The following is a 10,873-nucleotide window of genomic DNA, read 5'->3' as shown; positions in this document are numbered from 1 at the left end:
AATTGTCCCCTCTCCTCACTTCCCTCCACAGAAGTTTCCTGACCTGGTGATTTTCTCCAGTAATTTGTTTTCTTTTAAGCTCCGGATTTCAGTTTCTGCAGTTTCATGTGCTTCCTAAATGTAAGATTGTTCCAAATAGTCTCAATGAAAAGAGGTAATTCAAATTATCCATTCACGAAAAAAATACTCCATGCACAATCTGTAAGTCAATCACTGGCCTGAGACTAATACAGAGGGATAAAACCTTGAGCTCAAGTTCCCAATGGATCGAACAGGAGTTTGTGTGGCTACAGAGGCTGCGGGAGCAATGGAGGTGACTCCACGGACACTCAGCCATTTTGAAGGGACTCTATTTTGCTTCTTTTTCTCTTGTGCTGTAAAGGGGACCCAGTAATACTAATGGCGAATCTTTGCCTTAAGGCAGGCAAAAGTTATGGTATATTGTATTATTATGTGACAATATAAGGAACCATGAGCCTTTACTGGACTTTTATAATGGCCAATTTCTCCACCCACCCCAACAATGAAGTTTGATACTAGATTCACATTAAAGCTAATTTTACTTCTTTAAACATGAAATGTTCTCAGATGTAAGGTGTTTATCTCCACAGAATGTCAGATCAAAACCAAAAACAGGTTTAAGTTGCATTGCTGCAGATGGATACTCCATAATTCCAATACATTGCAGCATTTCTATTCATCATGGGCAGGATGTTCTGAGCACAGTCAGAGCACCTCATCAGCAAGAGGCTTGTGAAGATTGGGAGCAGTGTACACTTTCACAATTGGCCTCCAGTGTCCGGCATGATCTGCTGGGTATCTGCAGAGCATGCTGGGATGGACCAGCCCCCCCAGTGATGAGCATGCTGAACTGCAATAAGCAATAGGATGGATGGCTCTCTTTCTAAAATTGATCATGGGAACTGATAAAAATCCTATGAAGAAATAGGACAAATGCAAGGTGTGCATTGACACACAGCAATTCCCCAAGTGTCACAATCACTCCACTCATCTCTGGATCATCTAACAACAGCCATTCATACATATGGCTGCTCTTCATTGACTACAACTCAGCCTTCAACACCATTATTTTCACAGTGCTGATCAACAAGCTTCAAACCCTTAGTCCTTTCACTCCCTCTGCAACTGGATCCTTGACTTCCTTATTAGAAGACCAGTCAGTACAAATTGGAAACAATGTTTCCTCACTGGCAGTCAACATAGGCACACTTCAAGGATGCATGCTTAGCCCAGTGCTCTACTCACTCTACACCCATGACTGTGTGGCTAGGCACAATTCAAATGCTGTCTACAAATTTGTTGTTGGCAGAATCACAGATGGCAATGAGGGTACAGGAGGGAGATAGATCAGCTCATTGAGTGGTGTCGCAACAACAGCCTTGCACTCAATGTTAGCAAAACCAAGAAGATGATTATGGACTTAAGGAGGAAGTCAGAATACAAACCAGTCCTCATTGAGAGGCCAGCAGTGGAGAGGGTCAAGTTCATCAAATTCCTGCGTGTCAACCTCTGAGAATCTGTTCTGGAGCCTCCATGTCAATGCAATCACAAAGCAGGCTTGCCAGCGGCTATACTTTGAGGAGATTCCTTACGTCACTTGAAAACTTCTGCAGGTGTACATGGAAAGCATTTTGGTTGGTTGCATGACTGCTCAGAACAAGAAAAAAACTCCATGATTGTGAATTCAGTCTATGACATCATGGGCACCAATCTTCACTCTTTCGAGATCATCCACAAGAGGCGGTATCTTCAGACAGCAGCCTCTATCCTCAAGCACTCCTACCACCCAGGGCATATGCTCTTCATTCTGATACCATCAGGAAAATGTACAGGAGCCTGAAGACGAGCACAAGCACAGCTTCTTCCCATCCACCATCAGATTTACGAATGAACAATGAACTATAGACACAACCTCACAGATACATGAGGACTGTGGAGCAATACATGGCCTCCATCTGGAACACTGTGGATTGAAAAAGATCACAAGATCTCCCTGTCTGAAATCCATTTAGAAGTCACATCACCTGCCAATTAAAGTTGGGCTCCGGCCACCCATTCGTGAACACCTTACCTTTGGCTCAGTGTTATCATTGTCCAGATACTCAGCTCAGAACAGTATAAAGATCGATGCATGCCGTATTTCTTTCTCTCTGCCTCTTCATCCAAGTCCCATATATCGCTCTACACCAGGTTATTACTGTAGACATTGCTGGTGGAATTGTGGGTAAAGTGTGAATTACACTGTTAAACCATGATACTGGAGTAGATCAGTGTTTGAACGAGCCGCACCCCCATTGATACAGGGAACTAGCAGTGCATCTGAAAGTCCTTGTCTGTGAAGAGTGTTGTGATGGAACATATCATATTTTATATTGTATATAGATATGTTTTTGGGAGATTAATTGAGGCAGATTTTTTAGTTTTGGTCACATACAAACACTTCAAAACAGATATCACTTAAAATAATGGAGCTCTGCTCAAGCCAGACAGGGTGGCTCCTGGGGGCCTTTGCAAAAACTTTGAAGAGTTCCCAAAGAGACTTCACTAATGGATTGTTGTTTTGAAAAGCAACAGTTGAAATAACTTGGAGGATTAGGTTTGGAGCTGCTGGCTGTCTGAGTGCTGCTTGCAGTTCTAAGGTGGGGGGGTCATGTGGTTTTGCAAGCAGAGAGTCAAACAGGTTTTTCTCTGAGTGAGAGAGAGAATTCAGTTCAACAGCAGCAACTGGGACTGGAACAGGACAAGCTGGCAAGCTTGTGGAAAACCCCCATTTTGGAGACAGGTTGTGAGCACTTCAGCTTGTGGTCCATACAAGAGGAGAGGACTGGCTGCCTCATGTTTCACTTGAAATAAAAGAAACAAAAAGGAACTCTGTGGTGACCTTAAAGAAAGGTTATCATCTGGAGAACCCTGAGGGGGAAAGTTTCTTCAGCATGACAGTGACATGGCTGATTAAAAGGGATCAGTTTGTGTGTCCAGGAACAAATCTCTCTCTGAAAACTGACAAGAACCTTCCTGAGTGGTAACAATTTACCTTTCAAGCACCAAAGTCTGGTGAACTTCATAAATGTTAAATTTTGTGCACAGTATAAGAATTGCCTGCTACCAGTAAACTTTGAGGAGTGAGAAGTGAGATTGGACTGTGAATCAAAGAACTTTTCTGAACTTATACACATTACATACACGTGCGCTTAGAATTAGAAGGGGGTTAAGTGAGGTTAAGTCAATAGTAATAAGTTAAAGTTTGACCCTGTTTTTATGTTTAAAGAAAATCAAAAGTAACTTTTGTTTAAGTAACCATTTGTCTTGGTGAATTTCTATTGCTGCTGGGTTTTAGGGTCCTCTGGGCCTGCAACAGTGTACAAGTGCAGGAGAGTGTGGTAGGATAATTTGCCATCAGTATTGGAGTCCCTTGTACCTGCTTGCTCTGTTACAGATTTTGTCTTGTACCGTGTAGACCAGGGGTGTCAAACTCAAATTCACGGAGGGCCAAAATTAAAAACTTGGACTAAGTTGAGGGCCGAACTAAATATTTATTGAAAATTTTCAACATCTGCATGTTTTCTCTTCTTTCAACATATGTAATGTTAAACTTTTTCCTTATTAAAATAAATATTTAATAATAGTTTTGGATAAACTCTTTCCAGAAGCATTAACAAATGAGAAATAAAATATTCAATAAATAATATTTCTCTATAGAGGATTTGTCAAATGTTGCTAGTGTGCTGTCTAATAGTAAAATCTAGGGCTATTGAGAATGTGGGAGAATAACATGATTCCTGAAACAATCAAATGACTGATTGTGGGCATGAACTCTAGCAGGGTTATTTGCCATGCCCTTTTTCCATTGGTACAGATATCCTTTGATTTACACACTTTTCAAGTTTTATGCCTTATGAGCTTGTATCCAGGTGCAGGACCATTTTTAACCAGGAATATATTTATCACTGTGACATGAAACTATTGGAAGATCGTTTTATCCTGAGGTTAAAGTTCATAATACTTACTCAGGCCTGTGTGCGGGAGGGTGGGGTTTGCGGGCGATCGGGTTGGACAACGACAGTGCGGGGGCATCGGCTCTCGCTGCAGGGCGGCATCTCGGCGGATCAGCGGCCCCGTCACCGTGAGTCGTGGGTCGGCCTGCGGCAGGGCAGGGGTAGTGGGCAACGGTCCTGGCGAGGTCAGGCCCGAGGCCTCCGGTTCCGGGCACTGGGAAGCGGCCTTGGCTTCCCCTGACACTGGCCAGGCCCCAAAACCAGAGACTCTGCAACGTAAAGAGGAGGTGGGGACGATTAGCGGGCTGACGCCAATGCATTCTGGGATTTATAGTATTAGCTGTGCATGCGCTATACTGGCGCAGCGGCCAGCTGGCCACCTCTAATACATTTTTTAAATGATCTTGCGGGCCAAAGTTTGTCATGTGTGGTGTAGACGATAGGTGTTTACTGATATCGGAGTCCAATATGGGTCAGATGTGACACTTTACTTACTTCACAACACTTACCTTATCTTTTTCTTGAACTATTTTAATTTATTTTGTAATGTGATTTATATAAATGTGATGCTGCTGCAACACCAACTCATTTTGTGACATAGACAATAAATTCTGATTCTGAATAATGATTAATATCCAATAATTGTTATACATGTTTTATTGTCTCTTTATTCCTAAGATTGTACATCAATATGGTTACTAAATTCTTATATGCATACATGTACTTCATGAATATTAGTTAGAATTGATATAATTTTCAATCTCATTACCCCAAAATAGAATTCTTTTAATCACTGCAGTACAATTTGATATGTTTTTTCAAACTTAAAAAAAAACTTTGCAAGTAATTTGTTGATTTAAATTCTGGTTCTAAAGATACAAGGGTGAAAAATTGTATAGGAATAGCACTGTGCCTCCCAATCCCTTCCACTTGAATTTTACTTGATCTGCACAACAAACTAATTTACCCCTTTGAGCTGTAACTCTCAATACCTTTAAAAGAATCAGAAAACATCTTGCGAAGAGATACATTTGAACATTTAATGACAACTGGAAGGCTGGAAGGGAAAAGAAACAGAGGCAGAGCGATTGAAAATGAGAGATAGATTAGCATCAGGGTTTAAAACAGGGGAGGCAACAAACTACAATTTGAAGTGTCAAAAACCGTGATGGATGGAGATACGCGATTGGCCACGCCGAACTGCAAGACACCTAAATGAACAAACCATTACCAATTAATATATTTAAAAAACCTTAAGTCTGCTTATATTCATTTAGCATCCACGAACTTGAGCCTGCAATTTTCAGAATCTGACTTTGAAGAAAAATTCACGACACCACTTTTGAACGGGCTTGGGTCTAATTTTAAGATACCTTTCTGCATTTCCCTCCAAAGGAAATGGATTGGGTGTTATTTGCTTGCTGAAACTTTCACTTTAAAATCTTGGATTATTCCATTCCCCACTCCGGAGAACACAAGCTTAATCTAGGAAACTGGTGCTCATAACCTGATCCACACCAGTGTAGTGAAAATACAATAAATTCTCAAGCGCATGTTTTTCTTTCTAAGCATGCAATTGCTCTTGGGGTGGGGGCTTCATATTTTTCAATGAAACAGAAAGCGACTAAAAATCTGAAAACAATACAGGTTAAAACATGGCAGGGAATAAGAAGTGCAGTTTAGAATATTTTCCAATGGCATCTGATGGGACATACACAAGAAACACTGTTCTGAACATTTCATAATTGGACACAGGGAGAAAACTTACAAATCTGTGCAAGGAAGAGGGAAGGAAGTGGAGTAAAATAATGAACAAAAACAATAATATTTAATCTTTCAGTTTATTAATTTATTTACACAGAGTGTTGTGGGTGCCTAGAATGCATTGCCAGGAGTGATGGAGGAGGGTGGATCAATAGAGGCATTTAAGAAAGCCTTAGCATCTGGATGAAAGAAAAACAGGTTATGAGGTAGGGAGGTTTTAGTTGTTTTGGGGGGGGGGGGGGGTAGACACAACATGGGGCCAATGGGTCTACACTGTGCTGTAACATTGTTTAAAACTGGAAATAATTCTAGGATGTCAATAGGTGGGTTGGAAAGGAGTGAGGGTTCAAGTGTTTCAGGATGTTAATTCAATTGGTGATATTTCTTAAAGCTGTCACCAAGAGTGAAGTTTGGAGATTGTAAAGAGTCTTGGTGGAAACAATGTCAGCTGGAGATGAAAATGCATCAAATTTGGAAGAGAGTTACAAATGGAAAGAGATGGGCAAAGTTACGAGGTATGAAATGTTGGGGAAATAGAGGCCAAATCAAGTCAAATAAATCAGATAGGTCACTAGCAACAGGATAAGATACTAGCAAGAGTCGAGAATGATCTGTTTTATGAGTTGAGGTCAAATCACAAATACAAAAATGATTGGTCAGGGTAGAGTCAGTTTTTGCAGAAGTTTAGAATGGAGACATAAAATGTCAAGATCAAAATCAAGATGATTTATAGACAGTTTTGGGGAGGGGTGAATTGATGTCAGGTGAGGAATTTGGGTCAAGACTGCAAACAATGGTTTTGCTTTTCTATGCTAGATTTAATGGTGGCTGATCTGAATAATGCAAACTGGTTGAAATGACAATGGCTGTTCATATTGCAAGTAGAAGTACATAGTGAGGCAGGGAAGCAAATTATCAAAATAAGAATACACATCATGCATCAACAATCACAAGAGGGACACCATTGAATGAAAAATGTTAAGTCAATTATTCCAATACTGCAGAGAACTAGTATACAAACATGGGAAGCATGTGGTGGAAAGAAATGTTGATGAGGTTTGAGAAATAAGTAAACTGATTGAGCCTCAAATGAAACATGAACATCAATAATGATAGGCCTGTTTCTGTGAGGCAAATTTTATATTGGGATGTATTATTTCATGGAAAAAGTCAAAACTGATGCCATTTTATATTCTGATATGGACTACTTTGGAATCTTATGCAGTAGAGAATGATATAGCATAGCACAGGCCCTTGGGTTCAACTTGTCCATGCTGACCAAATCACCATTCTTATGACGAGTTTCGATAGAATACCAGTAAATATAAGCAAGCTTTTTCCACCGAGGTTAAGAAAGATTAAAAACCAGAGGAGATGGGTTAAGGGTAAAAAGGGAGATGTTTAAGGGGAACATAAGGGGGAACCTTCACATAGAGAGTGGTGGGAGTATGGAACGAGCTGCCAACTGAATTGGTAAATGTAGACTAAATAGTGACATTTAAGAAAAATTTGGACAGGGAAGGGTTCAGGTCAGTGGGACTAGGCATAATACTACAATACTGCAGTTTGGCACTGAATAGAAGGGCCAAATGCCCTGTTTCTGTGCTGTACTGTTCTATGGGCTTATTTGGTTTATATCCTTCTAAACTATTCCTTTCCAAATGTCTTTTCAACATCAAAATTATATCTGCTTCTATAGTTTCTTCTGGCAGTTTGTTCCAGATACAGACTACCCTCTGAATTAAAAAGTTGCCCTTCAAGTTCCTCTTAATTCTCTCCCTTTAATCTTGTAATCTCTAGTTATAGAATTGTCTATCTTGGAGAAATAAATAGTAAGAATTCACTTTATACATGGCTTTTAAATTTTATAAAGATCACCCTCAGCCTCCTATCCTTCAAGGAATAAATACCCAGCCAACCAAACCTCTCCCTTTAACTTATGCACTCGTCTTGGCAAATCTCTTCCACACTCCTTCCAACTTATTGATATCCTTTCCATAACTGGGTGACCAGAACTGTTCACAGTATTCTCAGTACCATCATATCCCTAATTGTAGAGTTACAAACATGGAAAGATGGGCATAGATTAAGGAAGCACAAGTATAGAAAATGAGAGCCAAGTTGTAATAGAGGGTCAAGATTGGGTTGTAATAGAGGGTCAAGTTGGTCAAGTTGTAATAGAGGGTCAAGAACAATATGTAATAAGAAAAGTATTGCCTGAACTTATATTTACGTAGATCCATGAAAACAAAAATCTGAGCTTTCATACCAGTTTTTCTACAATATTCAAAGCCCAATGTTTTGATTATGTTTTAATAAAAATCTTTTTTTTTGCAAAATTAATGCAGCTTGTGCCTTTTATAAAGAACATGGGAAAATCCCATCAGACATTATCTGTTGTAAAAGGGACGGTTAGTATGTCAGGTTGAAAACCCTTTATTACAAGTTTTGATTTCCAGTGTTAGGTATTTGATTAGAAATGTTAATTTATTTTCTCTTTCCACATATGCTAAATAACCTGTTGAGTTTTCACAGCATTTTCTGGCTTTATTTCAGACTTGCAGCATCTTCAGTTTCCAAACCTTGTGTGAAGGCTCAGGACTGTGCACTTGTCTTCAGTGTAATTAGATAGATTTCTTCAATGAAGGAATCCAGACCCCACGAAATCTGAAGCTCGCCCAAAGCTTCAATTGATTCCATCCACTGAATGTTGCACGATTGGGCTATAAAAATTCAAAAGCAAGCCAAATTCAAATCAGCAGGTTTTTTTTCCCATGAGATTGATTTCACACATTTAATCCATATGTACTTTAAAAATGTTTGAATAAAATTACAATTTTGATATTAAATTTGACATACTGGAGGGTAACTGGACTATCTAGCCCATGAACCCCTACTTCCAAATTACATCCAAATGAACCTAACCCCGTACGCTTTGGAGGGTAGGAGGAAACCCTTGCAGACACGGGAACATAGAAATTCCTGACGGCAGCACTGGATTCGATCCAGGCGCTGATGTTGTTGAGTGTGATCAATTAAGTATCAGTAAAAGTATTTACACAAGAGGATTACAAAGCTGTTAATAGATAAATAATTCAAAAGAGATGGTGGGGCAGATGAGCAAAAGATTTATCAATCAGGTTTAACGTGCCCTAACAGGATAAAAAAGGAAGAGGAAAAAATAGTTAAGGGAGGGATTTTCTAGAGCCTCGGTAGCTGACAACAAGCCACCAACACTGGAGTATTACATTCAAGAATAATATAAAGATCAGAATTAGTTCTTTGGATGAAAGAAGATGAAATCTGAAAGAAACAAGAAACTGTCAATGTAAAAAAAAAGTGAGAACTGTGGATCTGAAACCAATGATGCAAAATATTTCAGTAACAATTGGGTCTAGAGCAGTGGTTCTCAACCGTCCTTTCCCACTCACATCCCACCTTAAGCAATCCCTTACTAATCACAGAGCACCGATGGCATGGAGATTACTTAAAATGATAGGTGAGTGGAAAGAAAAATGCTGAAGACCATTGGGGTAGTGTAAAGTCTTAAAGGTCAGTGAAAGCACCAATTCTAGAAATATTTTCCAAGGAGCATTTAAAAAAAAATCTATTGTCCAAAATGATTTCCACATCAATTACCACAATTTTATATCAATAATGTATGAAACTAAAATTATTATCTGTATATAATTTAAAATTGCTTCTTGCAAAAAATATTTATAAAATATATTAAAAACCCACCATACAGGCCCTCAATTGTATCTTTAGGAACAGAAAACGGAGGACCTGCCAAAGTAAACCAATAAATACATCTTAGTTATCAATTTACAGTTGGACATAAATATTTATAAACAGACAATTTATGGACCAGTACATGAACAAAGAACCAACTTTCTTGGGGTATTAATGTGTGGTTACAAAAAAAAATCTCCAAGCAAGGCTCATAACCTCTGGAGAGAGGTTTCGGAATTTTATTGTAACAAACTTTTATTCCTTTTACTTCATTAGTGCAAAATAAAATCTAAATATTAAGTGCAAAGTGACTGAAAGTGCCATATTAATCATTAATCAATAATTAATTAAGTTGACAACTTTACATGAAGGTTAATTTAGTTTAAATTTGTATTTCTTTTTCTTTCTCAAAGGCTTAGAAGTTGCAGACTGTTTCCTTTCTAATTTTCAGTTGCTAAATTTTATTAACAATTTTAATATACCCACTTACTCCACTTGGGTCTACCTTTCATCTGTTCTACAGTACCATTACCATCCTATCTTTTTGTGAATCAAATTCTTGCACCTCCCTTTTAATTATTTTATTTCCCTAATTTACCTAGAATTTAATATATTTTACAGTAAAACTCAAATTATTTGCGACTAATGCACTTTAAATACTGCATACCCTTTAAATTTACTGGGCCCTGTACCTAATACTCCTTTAAACTACTGTGGCCAGGTTCTTGTGTATCTGAGCACACCCTTCAAAAGCACCAAGGCCACCTTGCTGTGCTCCTTTTCAAAGAATTGGAGACCTGTTTAGCAGGGTTCTCCGCATGTCACTAGGCCCTATTTCCTGCATTTTTTGAAACTCACCTAGGCCTTGTTCCCAAGACCCTCATCTTTGCATTCCCACACTCCTTTTCAAATTACTGATTCCCATTTTCATGCTTCTATCAAAGAGACTAGGGCCATGCTCGAAACCTGTCATTCTCAACCTTTTTTTGTGGCTATGGCCCCCCTTCAAAGTTTATGGGCTCCTTTCCTGTGAAGCAGTTAGCTTCATCCATACTTCTCTCCTACTGACTACAAAAAAAAACCCCAAAAAATGTTACGATTTCAGGTCCATGGCCTCTCTTAAATATGATGTACTCCCTTTGAGAACAGCTGATCTAAACTCACTTGGCCTCATTTCCAACTGTCCCTTTTAAACTCATCAGCGTTCCAGTTTCTCTGCTTTCTTTTAATTCATCTTTTGTTTACCCCATTCCCTTTAATCTCACTTTGTTCAATAAAAAAATTGTTATAAGCATTATTATTTATAATTATTTACACCATTGGACACAGAGAGAGTATCAGTTAGGTCAAAAGATTATAGA

General features: G+C 38.8%; 1 protein-coding gene across 2 annotated transcripts in view; it reads right to left on the bottom strand.

The window, feature by feature from the left end:
• Positions 1–4,658: 4,658 nt before the first annotated feature.
• Positions 4,659–10,873, bottom strand: part of LOC138748317 (probable thiopurine S-methyltransferase) — a 53,656-nt gene continuing 47,441 nt past the window's right edge. For both annotated transcript variants that reach the window (XM_069908297.1, XM_069908287.1), the window contains exons 8-9: positions 9,522–9,566; positions 4,659–8,503 (exon numbers count right to left, since the gene is read on the bottom strand). In XM_069908297.1, the coding sequence (XP_069764398.1) occupies positions 8,376–8,503; positions 9,522–9,566 (173 nt within the window). In that variant the 3' untranslated portion in view covers positions 4,659–8,375. The remainder of the gene's footprint in view (positions 8,504–9,521; positions 9,567–10,873) is intronic.

This window comes from Narcine bancroftii, chromosome 1, assembly GCF_036971445.1.
Source record: "Narcine bancroftii isolate sNarBan1 chromosome 1, sNarBan1.hap1, whole genome shotgun sequence".
Classification (NCBI taxonomy): domain Eukaryota; kingdom Metazoa; phylum Chordata; class Chondrichthyes; order Torpediniformes; family Narcinidae; genus Narcine; species Narcine bancroftii.
This window is presented reverse-complemented; position numbering and strand designations above follow the sequence as displayed.